Source organism: Opisthocomus hoazin, chromosome 33 (genome assembly GCF_030867145.1).
Source record: "Opisthocomus hoazin isolate bOpiHoa1 chromosome 33, bOpiHoa1.hap1, whole genome shotgun sequence".
NCBI classification, from domain to species: Eukaryota; Metazoa; Chordata; class Aves; order Opisthocomiformes; family Opisthocomidae; genus Opisthocomus; species Opisthocomus hoazin.
In genome coordinates this window covers 4145161-4163950 of record NC_134446.1, presented here as the reverse complement: position 1 = coordinate 4163950, position 18790 = coordinate 4145161, and the positions used below count along the sequence as shown (strand labels likewise).

The 18790-nt window shown below is 61.6% G+C and overlaps 4 protein-coding genes and 10 non-coding genes across 14 annotated transcripts; 9 read left to right on the top strand and 5 right to left on the bottom strand.

The window, feature by feature from the left end:
- Positions 1 to 816: 816 nt before the first annotated feature.
- On the top strand, positions 817 to 5350 carry ASPDH (aspartate dehydrogenase domain containing). The gene is made up of 3 exons (XM_075445895.1): positions 817 to 3056; positions 3127 to 3278; positions 5241 to 5350. The coding sequence occupies exons 1-3, from the start codon at positions 2845 to 2847 to the stop codon at positions 5276 to 5278; spliced, it is 402 nt and encodes a 133-aa protein (XP_075302010.1). The 5' UTR covers positions 817 to 2844; the 3' UTR covers positions 5279 to 5350.
- A 567-nt stretch (positions 5351 to 5917) lies between these two features.
- JOSD2 (Josephin domain containing 2) lies at positions 5918 to 7968 on the top strand. Its single transcript, XM_075445890.1, has 5 exons — positions 5918 to 6043; positions 6771 to 6963; positions 7062 to 7187; positions 7280 to 7474; positions 7575 to 7968. Exons 1-5 carry the CDS (start codon positions 6010 to 6012, stop codon positions 7672 to 7674), a joined length of 648 nt encoding a protein of 215 aa, XP_075302005.1. The 5' UTR covers positions 5918 to 6009; the 3' UTR covers positions 7675 to 7968.
- Positions 7969 to 8339: 371 nt separating this feature from the next.
- Positions 8340 to 8411, top strand: TRNAE-CUC (transfer RNA glutamic acid (anticodon CUC)). Its single transcript has one exon. It is a non-coding gene; the product is annotated as a tRNA-Glu (tRNA).
- A 249-nt stretch (positions 8412 to 8660) lies between these two features.
- On the bottom strand, positions 8661 to 8734 carry TRNAT-AGU (transfer RNA threonine (anticodon AGU)). Its single transcript has one exon. It is a non-coding gene; the product is annotated as a tRNA-Thr (tRNA).
- A 205-nt stretch (positions 8735 to 8939) lies between these two features.
- TRNAD-GUC (transfer RNA aspartic acid (anticodon GUC)) lies at positions 8940 to 9011 on the top strand. Its single transcript has one exon. It is a non-coding gene; the product is annotated as a tRNA-Asp (tRNA).
- A 1875-nt stretch (positions 9012 to 10886) lies between these two features.
- Positions 10887 to 10958, bottom strand: TRNAM-CAU (transfer RNA methionine (anticodon CAU)). Its single transcript has one exon. It is a non-coding gene; the product is annotated as a tRNA-Met (tRNA).
- A 238-nt stretch (positions 10959 to 11196) lies between these two features.
- On the bottom strand, positions 11197 to 11268 carry TRNAA-CGC (transfer RNA alanine (anticodon CGC)). The gene has a single exon. It is a non-coding gene; the product is annotated as a tRNA-Ala (tRNA).
- A 138-nt stretch (positions 11269 to 11406) lies between these two features.
- TRNAS-GCU (transfer RNA serine (anticodon GCU)) lies at positions 11407 to 11488 on the top strand. The gene has a single exon. It is a non-coding gene; the product is annotated as a tRNA-Ser (tRNA).
- A 418-nt stretch (positions 11489 to 11906) lies between these two features.
- TRNAN-GUU (transfer RNA asparagine (anticodon GUU)) lies at positions 11907 to 11980 on the top strand. Its single transcript has one exon. It is a non-coding gene; the product is annotated as a tRNA-Asn (tRNA).
- Positions 11981 to 12161: 181 nt separating this feature from the next.
- TRNAG-GCC (transfer RNA glycine (anticodon GCC)) lies at positions 12162 to 12232 on the bottom strand. Its single transcript has one exon. It is a non-coding gene; the product is annotated as a tRNA-Gly (tRNA).
- A 538-nt stretch (positions 12233 to 12770) lies between these two features.
- LOC142365241 (histone H2B 5-like) lies at positions 12771 to 13617 on the top strand. The gene has a single exon (XM_075445901.1). The coding sequence runs from the start codon at positions 12796 to 12798 to the stop codon at positions 13174 to 13176; it is 381 nt and encodes a 126-aa protein (XP_075302016.1). The 5' UTR covers positions 12771 to 12795; the 3' UTR covers positions 13177 to 13617.
- A 1054-nt stretch (positions 13618 to 14671) lies between these two features.
- On the bottom strand, positions 14672 to 15402 carry LOC104326716 (histone H2A type 2-C). The gene has a single exon (XM_009931524.2). It carries the CDS (start codon positions 15400 to 15402, stop codon positions 15013 to 15015), a length of 390 nt encoding a protein of 129 aa, XP_009929826.2. The 3' UTR covers positions 14672 to 15012.
- A 727-nt stretch (positions 15403 to 16129) lies between these two features.
- On the top strand, positions 16130 to 16202 carry TRNAK-UUU (transfer RNA lysine (anticodon UUU)). Its single transcript has one exon. It is a non-coding gene; the product is annotated as a tRNA-Lys (tRNA).
- A 152-nt stretch (positions 16203 to 16354) lies between these two features.
- TRNAQ-CUG (transfer RNA glutamine (anticodon CUG)) lies at positions 16355 to 16426 on the top strand. Its single transcript has one exon. It is a non-coding gene; the product is annotated as a tRNA-Gln (tRNA).
- The last annotated feature ends 2364 nt before the right edge of the window (positions 16427 to 18790 follow it).

Below are 18790 nucleotides of genomic sequence, written 5' to 3'. Positions count from 1 at the left end.
GGTTGGGGTGACCAAGGGGGTTGGAGACTCCATGGTGTTGGGGTCACCAGGGGGTTGGGGACACCAAGGGTGTTGGGGTGACCAAGGGGGTTGGAGACTCCATGGTGTTAGGGTCACCATTTGGTTGGGGTCACCAAGGGGGTTGGGGTCACCAGGGGGGCTGGGGTCACCAGGGGGTTGGGGACACGAAGGGTGTTGGGGTGACCAAGGGGGTTGGAGACTCCATGGTGTTGGGGTCACCAGGGGGTTGAGATCACCAAGGAGGTTGGGGTCACCAAGGGGGTTGGGGTCACCAAGGGTGTTGGGGTCACCAGGGGGTTGGGGACACCAAGGGTGTTGGGGTGACCAAGGGGGTTGGAGACTCCATGATGTTGGGGTCACCAGGGGGTTGGGGGCACCTTGGGGGTTGGGGGCACCAAGGGGGTTGGGGTGACCAAGGGGGTTGGCGACTCCATGGTGTTGGGGTCACCAGGGGGTTGGGGACACCAAGGGTGTTGGGGTGACCAAGGGGGTTGGAGACTCCATGGTGTTGGGGTCACCAGGGGGTTGGGGGCACCTTGGGGGTTGGGTTGACCAAGGGTGTTGGGGATCCCATGGGCTTCAGGACATCATGGGCTTGGGGTCACCAAGAAGACTGGGGACATCATGGGGCTTGGGGACACCAGCTGGTTGGGGACACCATGGGGCTTGGGGTCACCAAGGAAGTTGGGGGCACCATGGGGTTGGGGGCACTTAGGGGTTTGGGGTCACCATGGGGGTGGGGGCACCAAGGGGGTTGGGGTCACCAGGGGGTTGGGGACACCATGGGGTTGGGGGCACCATGGGGCTTGGGGACACCATGGAGCTTGGGTACAATGTCCAAAGTTGGGGACACCATGAGGTTTGGGGACACCATGGGGCTTGGGGACACCATGAGCTTTGGAGACACCACGAGGCTTAGGGCCACCATGTTTGGGGCCACCATGAGGTTTGGGGACACCATGGGGCTTGGGGCCACCACAGGGCTTGGGGACAACGTCCAAGGCTTGGGGACACCATGGGGCTTGGGGACGATGTCCAAGGATGGGGACGTGATGTGGTTTGGGGACACCATGGGTCTTGGGGACAGTGCCCGAGGTTGGGGACAGTGCCCAAGGTTGAGGACCACATGTGTGCTTGGGGACAATGTCCTTGGGGTTTGGGGACAGGGTCTGAGGTTGGGGACAACATCCAAGCTTGGGGACAACATCCAAGCTTGGAGGCACCATAGGGTTTGTGGACACTATGAGGTCTGGGGACACCATGGAGCTTGGGGACAACGTCCAAGGCTTGGGGACACCATGGGGCTTGGGGACACCATGGGGTTTGGGGACAATGACCAAGGATGGGGACGTGATGTGGTTTGGGGGACACCATGGTGCTTGGGGACAACATCCAAGGCTTGGGGACACCATGGGGCTTTGGGGACACCATGAGGCTTAGGGACACCATGAGGTTTGGGGCCACTATGTTTGGGGCCACCATGAGGTTTGGGGACACCATGGGGTTTGGGGACAATGTCCAAGGATGGGGACGTGATGTGGTTTGGGGACACCATGGGGCTTGGGGACAACATCCAAGGCTTGGGGCCACCACGAGCTTTGGGGCCACCATGGAGTTTGGGGACAACATCCAAGACTGGGGCCACCATGAGCTTTGGGGCCACCATAAGCTTTGGGGACACCACGGAGCTTGGGGACAATGCCCAAGGCTTAGGGACACCATGAGGTTTGGGGCCACCATGGGGCTTGGAGACACCATGGGGTTTGGGGACAATGTCCAAGGATGGGGACTTGATGTGGTTTGGGGACACCATGGGCTTTGGGGACACCATGAGGCTGGGGGACACCATGAGATTTCGGGCCACCATGAGGTTTGGGGACAATGTCCAAGGATGGGGAGGTGATGTGGTCTGGGGACACCATGGGGCTTGGGGACAACATCCAAGGCTTGGGGCCACCATGAGCTTTGGGGCCACCATGTTTGGGGCCACCATGTGGTTTGGGGACACCATGGGGCTTGGGGACAACATCCAAGGCTTGGGGACACCATGAGCTTTGGGGCCACCATGAGCTTTGGGGCCACCATGTTTGGGGCCACCATGAGGTCTGGGGACACCATGGGGCTTGGGGACACCATGGGGTTTGGGGACAATGTCCAAGGATGGGGATGTGATGTGGTTTGGAGACACCATGGGCTTGGGGACACCATGAGCTTTGGGGACACCATGAGGCTTGGGGACACCATGAGGTTTGGGGCCACCATGTTTGGGGCCACCATGAGGTCTGGGGACACCATGGGGCTTGGGGACAACATCCAAGGCTTGGGGACACCATGAGGCTTGGGGACACCATGAGCTTTGGGGACACCAAGTTTGGGGCCACCATGAGGTTTGGGGACACCATGTGGTTTGGGGCCACCATGGGGCTTGGGGACAACGTCCAAGGCTTGGGGCCACCATGAGCTTTGGGGCCACCACATTTGGGGCCACCATGAGCTTTGGGGCCACCATGGGGTTCGGGGACAAGGTCCAAGGATGGGGACGTGATGTGGTTTGGGGACACCATGGGGCTTGGGGACAACATCCAAGGCTTGGGGACACCATGAGGCTTGAGGACACCATGAGGTTTGGGGCCACCATGTTTGGGGCCACCATGTTTGGGGCCACCATGAGGTCTGGGGACACCATGTGGTTTGGGGACACCATGGGGCTTGGGGCCAACATCCAAGGCTTGGGGCCACCACAAGCTTTGGGGGCCACCACATTTGGTGCCACCACGTTTGGTGCCACCGCCGCGTCCCCGCCGCCAGGCGCTGAAGGTGACGATGACCAAGGCCCCGCAGAGCTTCCGCCCCGAGGGCTGGCTGCGGGCGCGGCTGGCGGCGGGGGCGGGGCGCCGCGCCGTCCTCTACGACGGTCCCCTGCGTCCCCTCTGTCCCCTCGTCCCCAACAACGTCAACGCCATGGCGGCCGCTGCCGTCGCCGCCCCGCGCCTCGGCTTCGACGGCGTCCGCGCCTGCCTGGTGGCCGACCCCGGGTGGGTGCCCCGCCCCCGCCCCCGCTGTCACCTCTGGGTGTCACCGGGCTGACGCCGCTGTCCCCCGCAGGGTCCCCGACTGGCACGTGGTGGAGGTGGAGGTGACGGGCGTCGGGGACGGCGGGCGGGCGCTCAGCGTCACCAGCACCCGCCGCAACCCCGCCGCGCCGGGCGCCGTCACCGGCAGCGCCACCCGCGAGGCCTTCTGGGGCAGCCTGCGGGGTGCGGGCCCCTCGTGTCACCCCGTGTCACCTCCTGTCACCCCGTGTCCCCCCGGGGGCCCCTCCTGGCACCCCGGGTCCCCTCCTGTCCCCCCGTGTCACCTCCTGTCACCCCATGTCCCCCCGGGTCCCCTCCTGGCACCCCGTGTCACCTCCTGTCCCCCCGGGTCCCCTCCTGTCCCCCCGTGTCACCTCCTGTCACCCCATGTCCCCCCGGGTCCCCTCCTGGCACCCCGTGTCACCTCCTGTCACCCCGTGTCCCCCCGGGTCCCCTCCTGGCACCCCGTGTCCCCTCCTGGCACCCCATGTCCCCTCTTGTCATCCTACATCCCCCCGTGTCTCCTCCTGGCACCCCATGTCACCTCCTGTCATCCCATGTCCCCCCAGGTCCCCTCCTGTCACCCCCATGTCCCCTCCTGGCACCCCGGGTCCCCTCCTGTCCCCCCGTGTCACCTCCTGTCACCCCGTGTCCCCCCGGGTCCCCTCCTGTCCCCCCGGGTCCCCTCCTGTCCCCCCGTGTCACCTCCTGTCACCCCATGTCCCCCCGGGTCCCCTCCTGGCACCCCGTGTCACCTCCTGTCACCCCGTGTCCCCCCGGGTCCCCTCCTGGCACCCCGGGTCCCCTCCTGTCACCCCATGTCCCCTCCTGGCACCCCATGTCCCCTCCTGTCCCCTCCTGTCCCCCCATGTCCCCCTGTGTCCCCTCCTGGCACCCTGTGTCCCCTCCTGTCACCCCGTGTCCCCTCCTGTCCCCCTGTGTCACCTCCTGTCCCCCTGTGTCCCCCCATGTCACCTCCTGGCACCCCATGTCCTCTCCTGTCACTCCGGGTCACCTCCTGTCCCCCCATGTCACCTCCTGGCACCCCGTGTCCCCTCCTGTTACCCTGTGTCCCCTCCTGTTACCCCATGTCACCCCATGTCCCCTCCTGGCACCCCATGTCCCCCCGTGTCCCCTCCTGGCACCCCGTGTCCCCCCATGTCACCTCCTGTCACCACGTGTCCCCTCCTGTCACCCCATGTCCCCTCCTGTCACCCCGTGTCCCCTCCTGTCACCCTGTGTCCCCTCCGGTCACCCTGTGTCCCCTGCTGTCACCCCGTGTCCCCTCCTGTCCTCCATGTCCCCCCATTTCCCATGTGGTCCCCTGTGTCCCCTCCATCCCCCTGTGTCCCCTCCGGTCACCCATGTCCCATCGTGTCCCCTCATGTCCCCTCTGGTCACCCGTGTCCCCTCCTGTCCCCTTCGGTCACCCCATGTCCCCTCCTGTCCCCCTGTGTCCCCTCCTGTCCCCTGTGGTCACCCTGTGTCCCCTCCTGTCACCCCGTGTCCCCTCCTGTTACCCCGTGTCCCCTCCTGTCACCCTGTGTCCCCTCCAGTCACCCATGTCCCCTGCTGTCCCCCCGTGTCCCCTCCTGTCCCCCCATGTCCCCTCCTGTCCCCCCATTTCCCATGTGGTCCCCCGTGTCCCCTCCTGTCACCCTGTGTCCCCCTGTGTCACCTCCTGTCACCCCATGTCCCCTGCGGTCACACGGGTCCCGTCACCCTGTGTCCCCTCTGGGTGTCCCCCCTGTCCCCTGCAGTCACCCCATGTCCCCAAGTCCCCTCCTGTCACCCTGTGTCCCCTCCAGTCCCCCATGTCCCATCGTGTCCCCTCGTGTCCCCCATGTCCCCTCTGGTCACCCGTGTCCCCTCCTGTCCCCTTCAGTCACCCCATGTCCCCTCCTGTCACCCTGTGTCCCCTCCTGTCCCCTGCCCCCCCCATGTCCCCAAATGTCCCTCATGTCCCCTCTAATGTCGCCCAACATCCCCCGTGGCCCCCCCCCCGTCCCCCAATGTCCCCTCATGTCCCCCAACGGCCCTCATGTCCCCCAACGTCCCCCTCTGTCCCCTGCCCCCCCCCCGGGATGGTCCCCAGTGACCCCGCCCCCCCCGCTCACACCCCGTCTCTCCCCCCTTCCCCCCCAGCCTGCCACGGACACGGCGGCTGCGTCCAGCTCTGCTGAGACCCCCGGAGCGGGGACAGCGCGGGGACAGCGACATTAAAGGCGGCGACATTAAAAGCGGCGACACCGGCACCGGCTGGGCCCCATCATGGCGGCGGCTGGGGGGGGGTGGGGGGGGGGTGGGGTGTGGGGGCATGATGGGAGGAAGGGCGGCGGCGCAAGGCACGCCGGGAGGAGGGGCCCATAACACTGCCTGGCTACGGGCCGCGGCGCAAGGCACGCCGGGAGGAAGGTCCCCGCAACACCGCCCTGCCGCGGCGCAAAGCACGCCGGGAGAAAGGCCCAATAACACTGCCTGGCTACGGGCCGTGGCGCAAGGCACGCCGGGAGGAAGGTCCCCGCAACACCGCCCTGCCGCGGCGCAAAGCACGCCGGGAGAAAGGCCCAATAACACTGCCTGGCTACGGGCCGTGGCGCAAGGCACGCCGGGAGGAAGGTCTCCGTGACACTGCCATGCCGCGGCGCAAAGCACGCCGGGAGAAAGGCCCAGTAACACTGCCTGGCCACGGGCCGTGGCGCAAGGCACGCCGGGAAGAAGGTCTCCGTGACACTGCCCTGCCGCGGCGCAAAGCACGCCGGGAGAAAGGCCCAGTAACACTGCCTGGCTACGGGCCGTGGCGCAAGGCACGCCGGGAAGAAGGTCTCCGTGACACTGCCTGGCTGCGGCGCAAAGCACGCCGGGAGCCGTAGTTCCGGCCGGGAGCTGTGGCGGAGCCCGGGGAGCGGGGGCGATGAGGCCGCTGCCGGGCCCGGAGGAACCGGGGGGTGCGGTGGGCCCGGGGGGGGGGGGGGGGGCGGCGAAGGGAACCGGTAGCGCCGGGGGGGTGGGGTGGGGCAGGAGCTGTCCCGAGGGCCCGAGGGGGACCTGGGGGTGCTGGGGGCCGCCGGGGGGGGTCTGGGGGTTACGGGGTGAGGGGGGGATCTGAGGGGGGACGCGGGGGGGTCCTGGAGCTGTTGGGGGGGGCGCTGGTGTTTTGGGGGTCTGAGGGGTACGGGAAGGGGAGGCTTCGTGGAGGACTTGGGGGGGCTGGGGGGGTCTTGGGGTGCCTGGGGGGGGGGGGTTGGGGGGGCTGATGGCTTGGGAGGGTCGAGGAGGGTTGCGGGGGGGGGGGCTGATGGGTGGGGCGGGCCGGGAGGTCTGTGGGTGCAGTGAGGGGGGGTCCAGGAGGGTCTCTGGGGGGGCTGATGGGTGGAGGGGGGTGTCTGGAGGTCTGTGGGTGCAGTGGGGGGGGGGGCCCCAGGAGGGTCTCTGGGCGGGCTGATGGGTGGGGGGGACACCCAGGAGAGTCTCTGGGGGGGCTGATGGAGGTTTGTGGCTACGGGGGGGGGATTGGGGGGCCCTGGAAGACCTGGGGGGGTGGGGGGAGGGGCACAGAAATTTTTTGGGGGGGAGGGGGGAGGGGATTTGGGGTCCCCCCCACCCCCCCCAACAACTTTGTTACCAACAAACGCTGACCCCCCCCCCCCCCCTCTCCCCGCTTCACCCCCCCAGGCAGCCAGGCCCCCCCCGCCCCGAGGGCCGTGTCGGGGCCCCCCCTTCCTCCTCCATCATCATCATCATCATCATCATCCTCGGGGCTCTATCACGAGCGCCAGCGCCTGGAGCTCTGCGCCCTCCACGCCCTCAACAACGTCCTGCAGCGGCCCTGCTTCACCCAGGAGGCGGCCGACGAGATCTGCAAGAGGCGCGCTCCTCCTCCTCCTCCTCCTCCTCCTTCATTTTCCTTTATTTCCTTTCTTTTTGCCCAAATCTGGGGGGTTTTGACGGGTTTTGCCCCGCCAGGTTGGCCCCCGACGCCCGGCTCAACCCTCACCGCAGCCTCCTGGGCACCGGCAACTACGACGTCAACGTCATCATGGCGGCGTTGCAGAGCCTGGAGCTGGCGGCCGTCTGGTGGGACAAACGCCGGTGCGGCCCCGGAATCCTCGCTTTTTTTCCCCCTATTTTTTCCCCCCCTCTCCATCCGTTTTTCCCCTCATTTTTTCCTCTCCGCCCGCCAGGCCGCTGGAGCGCTTGGCGCTGGGGCAGGTGCTGGGTTTCATCCTCAACGTCCCCTCGCACGTCTCGCTGGGTTTCGTGGCGCTGCCGCTGCGCCGCAAGCACTGGTTGGCCGTCCGGCGCTGCCGCGGCGTCTACTACAACCTCGACTCCAAGCTGCGGGAGCCCGTGGCCATCGGCGGCGAAGCCGAGCTCAGGTGGGGGACGGTGACGCCGCGGGGGGGACGGTGACGCCGCGGGGGGGACGGTGACGCCACGGGCGCGACTTCCACGTTTTTTTTTTCCTCCTTCCGGTAGGGATTTCCTGCGGGATTTCCTCGCCCAAGGGCTCTGCGAGGTTTTCCTGGTCGTGTCGCGGGCCGTGGAAGAAGCCGGCGCTTGGTTGAACCCCGAGTGATTCTGTTTTGGGGATAAAACCGCGAGGGTTTGGGAGTTTGGTTTTTCCCCTTCCTCCCATCCTCATCCGGAGCGAGGACGCGAATGGTTTCGGGGAACCGCGGTGCTTTGGTTGCCCCGATTCCGCCCCGATTTTGCCGGGGTGTCACCGCGTCACGCATCACCCGTGGCTCCGGAGCCAGGATGTTCCCCGGCCTTTCCCCATCCCGGGGCTCAGCGTGACCTCGGGGGTCGCACGTGGCGCCCGAATGGGCTTAATTATCCACAAAACGGTGATTAAAAGCGCTCCTTTACAGCTTTGTGTCTCGTCCAGTGACCGCTCTGGGGGGGGGAACGAGCCCCAGACCTCGCCCCGATTCCCGAGGCTGAAATGGAGGAGGGTTCTGCCCCAGCGATGAAGCGGGGAGGGGGTTTATGGCGCTGGGGGGCTGGGTTGGCGGTGCTGTGGCCGTGTCCTTCCCCACGGAGCGGCGGGGGTCGCTGGGGGAGGGCCGCGGGGGACCCCGGAGTGAAGAACGCGTGGCCTTCTGCGCTGGGGGGGGGGGGTGGGCTCCAAACCGCGCACGCTGATTGGCCCGCTCCCCGCTATCACTCGGCCAATGGCTGCGCGCCGTTTGGATCCCTCTCGCGGTGGAAGGGAGGCGGCGGGTCGGAGGCTCCCGGCGCTCCCTGGTGGTCTAGTGGTTAGGATTCGGCGCTCTCACCGCCGCGGCCCGGGTTCGATTCCCGGTCAGGGAAAAGCAGCCCAAATTGCAATTTTCTTTTTCCTATTTTTCCTCCTTTTTTCTTCCTCCTTTCCCTATTTTCGTTTATTTTCCACCCCACCCCGCGACCGTTCTACGCCCCCCCTCCCGCGGCCCCTGCTCCTTCTGTATGTGCGGTGGAGCGGGGGAGATGTAGAAGGCAGCCAGTTTGAAAAAAAAAAAAAAAAAAGAAAAAAGTGAAATAAGAATAAAAGTACCACCTGTCACTATCGCGACAGGACGGAGGCACCGCTGGGATTCGAACCCAGGATCTCCTGTTTACTAGACAGGCGCTTTAACCAACTAAGCCACGGCGCCGGGTGCTGACAAGGCCCGCGCTCTCCCGCCATCTCCGGCTGCCCCACGCGTGTCCCCCGCACCCCACGCCCGCCCGCCGGGTTCTCCCGCCCTACACGGCGGTGTCGCGACAGGAAGGGATACGACACGGGGCGCACCGAGCACATCCCGTGCCGGTAGGAGAAGCTTTATGGGGGGCAGCCCAGAAGGCGTTTTTATAACACCTTCCTCGTTAGTATAGTGGTGAGTATCCCCGCCTGTCACGCGGGAGACCGGGGTTCGATTCCCCGACGGGGAGGTTATAAAAGCTTTTTTTTTTTCACCCCAATAATTAGTGAAATAATTTTTTCCCCAATAATTTCATCCTCCAACCCCATCTGGACCCGCATGCGCGGAAAACCCCCTTCGGACCCTTTTCCCCCAGGAAGATTTATCAAACTCAGACCGCGCCCTGAGCAGTTCACTTTCTTTTTTAATTATTATTATTTTCTAGAAAAAAAGAGGATTTGTCGGTCGCTTTCTTCCCCCACCCGCCCCGTGACGCTCTTACCGGAGAGGCCGAGCTAAAACCGGTCGCTTATACGAGCACGCGGGTACTGCCGTGCACCACCTTATTCGGCTCCCCTTACTCAAAGACTAATATTAACCGTACAAAACCGACAAAATAATGTTACTAAAATAATGATAAACACATGTTGTGACTACAGCAGGGGGTCGGCCCGGCCCTAGCCCCCACCGCAACTCACAACCTCCTCCACGCACCCCGCCATAGACTAAGCGCATCAGCTTCGCCGCAAGGGTTTATATAGACCCGAGGCGGACCTGAGGGGGAACCGCGAGCGGCGCTCTGGCGCCCCGCCTACCCCCGCTGTTACGTCACCCCGCTTCGACCAATCGCGTCGCTTTCCTCCCCCACCAATCAGAGGCCGGGCGTGGAGTGCATGGAGGCGGTTTTGGCGCCAAAGCCGTCTCGCCCGCTGCTCCCCGGGACGGAGCGTCCGGACTGGGAGGGGAGGACGATAATAATGTGGAATTCGAGCGATAATTGGGAAATGGCGGATCCCAGGGGCCTTTGAGGGTTTAATTTTTCCCTCAGGAAGCCTGGTTATCCCAGGTATAGCGTTGCTGTGCAGACCCCGTCTCTAATTCTCAGCGCTGGGCTCCGGTTAAGCACCCACAGAGCAAGGAGGAGCGCGGAAAGCCGCCGTGCGTTCTCTTGATGCCGTGAAAAGCAGGAATTGATGACTCCTTAGTCGGCAGACTATTAAGCAGGGATTCTTTATTATGGTGCCGGGCACACGGGGGATCTCTCCTCCAAACGTGTGCCCCAAACACCCCGTCATTTCAGGTTAAATACAATCACAATATACACCTTCATTATATTTCCAGGAAATGCTTGGTATATTCATGACTTTTCCAAGAACTAATTAGCATATGTTAATGTTTTTCATGCCTGTCAGCATCCTCGGGTGGTCTTTGGGGGTCTCAAGATGAAGGCTTATACTCGTCATCACAGTGTCCGCTGGCTGACCTTTGTTTCTGTGCAAACTCAGTTCTAAGATCACGCATACCGTGTCCTTCCAGGTTGTTTTGCTCTGGTCTTGTTGCCCTCTTGGTGCCTCTTTGTCTCTGTAGCTTGGTGTGTCTGCCCTCCCAAGACCGAGCTGTCCAAAAAACATCATTTAGGAGTCTCTATCTTAGAGCTTTCCTACCCCCCCCCCAAACAGCAAGTCACATTTGTCTAAGCAGCGTTATTTAGGAGCCTTTTTATCTTGGCGCTTTCCTGCCTTCTCAAAACAGCAAGGATCTACTTTAGTCTAATTACAGTCGCTCTAGCAAGTGGAAAATTTACATTTACGGGTATCACTCTGCTTTTGCAGATTCTTCAAGCTTGGTGTCCTGAGGGATCCTCTCCGATCTCCTCACTCTCCCCACAGTGAGCAGAGGTTGGGCTGGCTTCTTTCAGAGGCCCCTTCCAATCTGATCGACCTCGGGGCAGCCACCCACGCGTTGCAGGAGCGTGCAAAAGATTAACGGATTTTGAAAGCGAGAGAAATTGAATCAACTCGGCCGGGGACGGGCGTTTGTACTTGGTGGGGGGGGGTGTTGAGGGCACAAAGCAAATCCAAACCAGGTGAAGAGGGGAATTACGAAAGAAGGCATGAAAAGAAATTAGCAGAGGATGGTTTCGATCCATCGACCTCTGGGTTATGGGCCCAGCACGCTTCCGCTGCGCCACTCTGCTACTTGAAGTATAACGTGTTTGCCTTGTGCTGATAAAATGCAATGGGGGAAATTCCTTCCTGCAGCTCCGCTCCGCATGGGGTGCTGTAGTTGGCGGCGGGGTAGGCGGCAGGCGGAGGGGGTTTGTTTTAACTCCCAGGTTAAAAATAAAGTTAAGGGGTTTCCCCCTTTCTCACCGGGTCCGCTTTCTCCCCCCACCAAAAAAACATAGGGCGGCAGCTTGGGTGCTTCGCCCGCCCTGGAGATGCCGGGGATTGAACCCGGGACCTCATACATGCGAAGCATGCGCTCTACCGCTGAGCTACATCCCCTACGCTTACCTGGCGCCGCCCGCCGCCCTTGGCGCCGCCTTCCCCCCGGCGCGGGGCCACGCCCACTCCCCCGCGCCCCTCCCACCCAGGGGCTTCATTGCGCCCCATGGCGGCTCGGCGGTGGCACCGCCGCGGCGGGACGAGGTGGCCGAGTGGTTAAGGCGATGGACTGCTAATCCATTGTGCTCTGCACGCGTGGGTTCGAATCCCATCCTCGTCGACGAGCTGATATTTTGCCCCCCCCTTACCCCCCCAATTAATTTTTTGGGGGCTCCCTTCACTCTCATTATTTTACCGAATTATTTTGGGGGTGCCCGCGCAGAAGAGCGATTTCTATCTCCCACCCCAATTCTCACAGATGAGCTCGTCCCCTGCCCCCCCCCCGCTTATTTTCAACCTGGTGCAGCCGCAGGAGCCCCCCCCCCCCCCCCCCCCAGTTTTTGGGGGATGCAGCTTGCAGGTGGGGGAAGCACCGCCCTCCTTTCCAACCCGGGGTCCCCCCTTTCTGTTTCAGGTACAGAATCCCCCCCTCCCTGCAATTCCCCCCCCAGTTTAGCACCAGGGAACGAATCCCGGGGGGGGGGGGGGGAGGTTCCCCAGGCCCGGAGGGCCGGCGGGGGGAGGGGCCGGCGCCGCGGGTCTCTGTGGCGCAATCGGTTAGCGCGTTCGGCTGTTAACCGAAAGGTTGGTGGTTCGAGCCCACCCAGGGACGCTGAGAAAGACTTTTCCCACGCGAGTTTTTTATTTTCTCGGGTTTTTTATTTCCTCCCCCCGGGTGGGAGGGGGAAGTTGCGGCTCGGTCACTTCGCTGCCTTCCAGGTGGGAAAAAAAAGGATGAAAGAGGAGAAAAAAGGGAAAATAAACGAGGTGGGAAGTGGGGAAAAAGTAACCCTTGCATTGGCCGGGAATCGAACCCGGGCCTCCCGCGTGGCAGGCGAGAATTCTACCACTGAACCACCAATGCCCACGCTTAAGTTTCTACAGGAGGCCTAAAAATGCGGGGATTCACCCCAAAACAGCCCCCTGACACGGAAAACCTTTGCGGCTCCGAGGGCCGAACGAGCGCTAATTAGGACGCCGCCCTAATTAGGAGCGATGAGAGGCGGGAGAAGCCACTTTCCGTCAGCTGCGCGCTCCCGCGGTGGGGGAGTTGAATTTCGCGCCCTCGCTTCTGATTGGCTGCGGCGGGCGGGTGGGCGGGGCCGCGAGGGGAAGCAGCGGCTTCCCTCCCCCCCCCGGTGCTTGCTGTGCGCAGAGGGATCCAAACAGCGCGCTCTGATTGGTCGAGAGCCTTGCTCTTAACCACGTCTCGGCGTCCAATCAGATCCTGCGCTCGGGAGCCGGTCTATTTGCATGCGCGTGACGAGGCGGGGGTCTCTCCGCTCTGGGCGCGGCGTTTTGCCTCAGCCAATGGGAGCGCGCAGTTTCGAACCTCCTCATTTGCATAACGCCGCTATAAAAGCCGCGCCACCAGCTCCTCCGTTTTATTCTGTTGCATTTCGTTTCGGTGACTGAATTCGGAGCGCAATGCCCGAACCGGCCAAGTCGGCTCCCGCCCCGAAGAAGGGCTCCAAAAAAGCGGTGACCAAGACCCAGAAAAAGGGCGACAAGAAGCGGCGGCGCAGCCGCAAGGAGAGCTACTCCATCTACGTCTACAAGGTGCTGAAGCAGGTGCATCCCGACACCGGCATCTCCTCCAAGGCCATGGGGATCATGAACTCCTTCGTGAACGACATCTTCGAGCGCATCGCGGGGGAGGCTTCGCGCCTGGCCCACTACAACAAGCGCTCCACCATCACCTCGCGGGAGATCCAGACGGCCGTGCGGCTCCTCCTGCCTGGCGAGCTGGCCAAGCACGCCGTCTCCGAGGGCACCAAGGCCGTCACCAAGTACACCAGCTCCAAGTAAAGCGGCCGGACCCGGCTCGGCTCAACTCAACCCAACGGCTCTTTTCAGAGCCACCCACTCTCTTACCAAAGAGCTGACGTTGCTGCCGAGATGCTCCTTTTTCTGTTTATTTTGAGGATCGTGACGGTTTGTATTCAGCGTGTGCCGCTGGGGTAGCTACTGGGCGTTAAAAAAGCATCACTTTAAACAGGCTTTTAACGTGTTTTTTTAGCAAAAAGGCGGTTTTGGCGCTGTAAAAAGTTTTTTTCTACTCGAGGACGCCCGCACCCGTCCCTGGCCGGGGTTGACTTGCCGCTTTCGCCTTCAAACCGCTGCTCAGCTCCGATTGGCCCGAGCCGGGCGCTGACGTCATCGCGCGGCGGGGTGTTGCGGCGCGGGTTTCCCTCCGGTCCGCTCGGGGCTCTATAGACCCCGCGGGTGGGGGTTGCAGCGATCGTTATGGGGTGGGAAGGAGGCGGGGGGGGTGTGAGGGTGGCAGGGGGATGGGCGCGGCGGTGAGCGACGGGGCCTGTCCGGATCGGCTCCCCCCCAGCCCCAAGACCCCGAGCGACGGGGTCGGTCAGTGTAGGTGGGTCCTGTGTTTGAGCTGTGGTGTTCGGTGGGTGGGATCTGCCTTGGATTTTGCCGTTTAAAGCCATTTTTCTACGCTGTTGCTGCTAATCTCTGTCTTTATGTTTTGAGGCTTTGCTACGCTCTTAAAATGTAGTAACTTTGCGAAGAGTTTGAGTTTAATGAGTATAGAAAAGGTTTTATGAGTAAATATTTAAGGCTCTTGGCGTGTTTGGCTGCGGAATGAGATCTCAGCCGTGTTTTCCACCCTTAACGTTGACCTGGGACGTGTTATTTTGGGCTTTGACCGGTAGAAATCCGGTTTCGTGTGGTTATTCGCACTTCGGAGCAGCATTCGGCCCGGCGACAGCATCGGATCCAAACGGCGCGCATCCATTGGCTGAGGGAATTTGGCAGCCGGCCAATCGGCGCGCGGGTTTTGGAGCCGCTGTCGTGGCGCGGAGGGACGCGCTCACCGGGGGGGCTGTTCCAACCAATAGGCGGGCGCGAACTGGAGCCTTCATTTGCATAAGGGCCAGCGGCCGTTCGCTGTGGGGAAGGGGCCCCGGGGCGGCGGTGGCGGCGAAGCCGTGGAAGAACGGCTGCGGTCCCCCCACCCCATCGCTGCCCGTTTGGAATCATTTTAAGCCCTTTCTGGAGATGTTTTTTCCTGGGATCCTCCGTAATTGTGCTGTGTTCTATAAAAGTCTATTTCCAGATATCCACAGGCACCACTCGCTTGTAACAAACCTCTTCTAAATCACTTTTTGCCTGCTACAGAACTACTAAAAGGCAACTTTATTGGAAATCAGCGTTATTTTGCTCATTTCTCAAGTTGTGCTCGTTCAAATCAGAGCCCTGAAGCCGCTCTCCTTTCTCAACCGTATTTTATTTTTACCGTGTGCTTCCTTGCTGCTTTTGGGGCTGTTTAATGAGCTTGGGTTTTTTTTACTGAGTTTTCTCCGTTTATTTTTTGGGGGGCTGTTTAATGAGTTTAGGGTTTTTTTGCTGAGTTTTCTCCCCTGCTTCTCTGGAGGCTGTTTGATAAGGTTCTTTTAAGTGATTTCTGGGGTAAAGGTGCTTTACCTGCAGGGTTCACCCCCTCTTTGAGCTCCTGCAGTGGAAGCTTTAAGACTTGGCTGACAATTAATGAATGAATGCTCGTTAGTGGCAGGCTCCCATTGTCCTGTGCTCCTCCAGCCCTTTTCCTGAAGCCGTGGGTGGCTCTGAAAAGAGCCTTTGGGTTTCAGAGAAGAGAACAAAAACCTCACGGCTTCCTTCACTGCTTCACTTGCTCTTGGCCTTGTGGCTCTCGCTCTTCTTGGGCAGCAGCACGGCCTGGATGTTGGGCAAAACACCGCCCTGCGCAATGGTGACGCCGCCCAGCAGCTTGTTGAGCTCTTCGTCGTTCCGGACGGCGAGCTGGAGGTGCCGGGGGATGATCCGCGTCTTCTTGTTATCCCGTGCTGCGTTCCCTGCCAGCTCCAGGATCTCTGCTGTCAGGTACTCCATGACAGCAGCCAAGTAGACCGGAGCGCCGGCCCCCACCCGCTCCGCGTAGTTCCCTTTCCGCAGCAGCCGGTGGACGCGGCCCACGGGGAACTGGAGCCCGGCGCGGGAAGAACGCGACTTGGCCTTGGCTCGGGCCTTGCCCCCCTGCTTCCCCCTCCCCGACATCGCTTTCCCCGCATCGCGCCTTCTCCGCTCCTTTATATACCTCACCACGGATCGAAACGGCGCCTTCCCATTGGCTACGACCCAGCTCGGCGGAGGACCAATAACACGGCGCCGCCTGCTGGCCAATAGCGGCGCGAGGTTTGGAGCCGCCTTGCTCCCAGGCGGAGCGTGGCCTCGGGGGGGTTATGAAGGGAGGCCGGAGCCCCCCCTCCCCCAGGCTAAACGTAGAAATTTGAGCAAAATCTTTATATATTTTATATATTTTTATATATTAAAGCTTTTTATTAGGTTTGTTTTCATATTAATCGCTCGGCACAAGTCGGCCGCGGGGAGTTGGGAGGGTTTTTAAGCTGTATTCAGTGATGTAGAGCGCGGAGCTCCGTCCCGCCGTCCGGTGCTGGGCGCTCATTGGCCGAGCCGCGAGCCGGCCGCCTTCCCATTGGTCCGCACAGGAGGCGGGCAGGATAATAGGGAGGCAGTTCTCACTCAGGTCCGCCCCGTGGCATACGGAAGCTCCGCCCACCGCGGCTGGGCTCAGTTTCCCGCTCTCCCCCAGCCCACGGCGCCTTTTCCACCATAAAAATCTCTAAAAAAATCACGATTTTATCCACAAAATTCCTCCTTCCCGCCCGTTTTCTCCCCGCCCCCCCCCCCCCCCGCCTTTCTCTCCGTTTCCCCCCCGCGGAGCCGCAGCCCGTGGGGAGGCGCCGGGCACCTTCGAACAAGAGCCCGGATAGCTCAGTCGGCAGAGCATCAGACTTTTAATCTGAGGGTCCAGGGTTCAAGTCCCTATTCGGGCGAACATCCTTCACTTTTTCCTTCCCCCCGGGGGGGTCTTTTTTTCTTTTACTCCCGCCGGGCTCCGCCGCCCTTCCCCCCCCCACCCCGCTCCCGGTTCCGTTCGGCGGCGGAGGAGGCGTCTGGGGCGCGGCGGGGGGAGGCAGCGCGGCCCGGTCCCATGGTGTAATGGTTAGCACTCTGGACTCTGAATCCAGCGATCCGAGTTCAAATCTCGGTGGGACCTTCCCTTTTTGGCCACCCGCTCGCCCTCTGTTCCTCCCCCACCACCACCCGCGACGAGGGGCCCTGCTCTGCCCCAGTCCACGTGCGACATCCCGTGTTTGACCCCCCCCATCAGCGACCACATGTGATGTCCCACACGTGACACCCCACTGGGGACCACATATGATGTCCCAAGTTTGACCCCCCATCAGCGACCACATGTGATGTCCCGTGCTTCACACCTGGTCCAGGACCCCATGTGACACCCCATCAGGGACCACATGTGACATCCCATGTGTGACACCCCACTGGAGACCCCGTGTGACATCACGTGTTTGACAACCAGTCAAGGATCACGTGTAACATTCCACACGTGACACCCCACTGGGGACCACATGCGATGTCCCGTGCTTGACACCTGGTCCAGGACCCCATGTGACACCCCATCAGGGACCACACGTCATGTCCCACACGTGACACCCCACTGGAGACCACATGGGACATCCCATGTTTGACAACCGGTCAGCGATCACATGCGATGTCCCACTAGGGACCACATGTGATGTCCCATGTTTGACACCCCATCAGTGACCACACATGACATCCCACGCATGACACCCCACTGGGGACCACAGTGACGTCCCATGGGTGTGACACCCCATCACGATTCCCTGTGTGGCACCCAACAGGGGGTCACCCCACGCATGCCACCACATGTGACACCCCATACGTGACGTCCCATCAGAGACCACCTATGAAGTCCCCCCCCCCATGTCTGCCACCCCACAAGTGCCACCGGCAGAGGGAGGTGACCTCGTGTCCTCCTGTCCCCAAGCGAGCTGAAGGTGGCCCTCCAGCCACTTCTCCTCTCGTACCTCCGGCCAGAACACAGCCCCGCCAGAACCTGGGGTCTCCCAGTGCCTCCCAGTCCCTCCCAGTCCCACTGCCCCCACGGCAGAACCTGGCTTTTCCCATCCCACCTCCCCAGTGGTGGTGACCCCCATCCTCAGCCAGCGACTGGGGATGATGGGGACACGATGCCCACGGGGTTGATGGCCATGGGTGGTGGGGCCAAGACCCGCCCCCCCCCCCCAGCAGCCCCCAACCAGCCCCGTGTCCCTCGCAGGCCACAGGGACCTGAATATGGGGACAGAGTGGGGGGCACCGGCCTGGGGACAGGGGACCATCTCCTCCCCTCCACCCCCAATAATCTCCTTCGGGGCAGCCCCACTGCAGGACCACGCTGGCGGCGACGACCGGGCACGGGTCCACCCCGCTGCCTCACCCAGGCCAACGTCCCCTCACCACGGTGACACTCTCGCTCCGGTGCCACCAACCCTGATGACCTCAACGATTGCGAAACCTCCCTGAGCAAAGGGCAGCACCTTTGGTTTTCCAACAGCCTTGGAAAAAAAAAAAACAACATTTCCCAACCCATCCACCAATCGGAGGCAAAGGTGAGCGACACCGTGGCGAGGCCGCGCTGGACCTGTTTGGTTCTTTTTTAGTTATTATTATTGTTATGTAACGAGCGGAAAGATTAATTAGCCTGACACGAAGCAGCTTGCCAGGCGCTCACACCCAGGTTGACCTGTTTGGGGTCAGCTGGAGATGTTTGAGGTTGGCTGGAGAAGTTTGGGGTCAGCTTGAGACATTTGGGGTCACTTGGAGATGTTGGAGATGCTTGGGGTCAGCTGGAATTGTTGGAGATGTTTGGGGTCAGCTGGAAGTGCTGGAGATGTTTGGGGTCACTTGGATATGTCTGGGGTCACTTGGAGATGCTGGAGATGTCTGAGGTCAGCTGGAGATGTTTGGAGTCAGCTGGAGATGTTGGACATGTTTGGGGTCACTTGGAGATGTCGGAGATATTTGGGGTCATCTGGAGATGCTGGAGATGTCTGGGGTGAGCTGGAGATGTTTGGAGTCAGCTGGAGATGTTCGGGTAGGATGGAGATGTTGGAGCTGAACAGAGACACTGAGTTCAGATGGAGACGGTGGATGGATGGAGATGTTGGGGTTGGATGGAGATTTTGGGGTTGGACAGACACATGGTGGGGTTAGCTGGAGACGTAGATTGAACGGAGATGTCGGGGTTGCATGGAGACATGGTGTGGTTGGATAGAGAGGTTGGATGGAGACGTTATAGATTGAATGGAGATGCTGGGGTTGGATGGAGACACGGGGGGGTTGATGGAGATGTTGGGGTTGGGTGGAGACACAGGGGGGGTTGATGGAGGTGTTAGGGTTGAGTGGCGAGGTTGCCACTGGATGGAGACATGGGCGTGGGGTGGATGGAGCCATGGGAGGGTTGGGTGGAGATGCTGGGGTTGGATGAAGACGTTGGGGTTGGGTGGAGCCGGGGGGGGGGGGGCGGTTGAATGGAGAC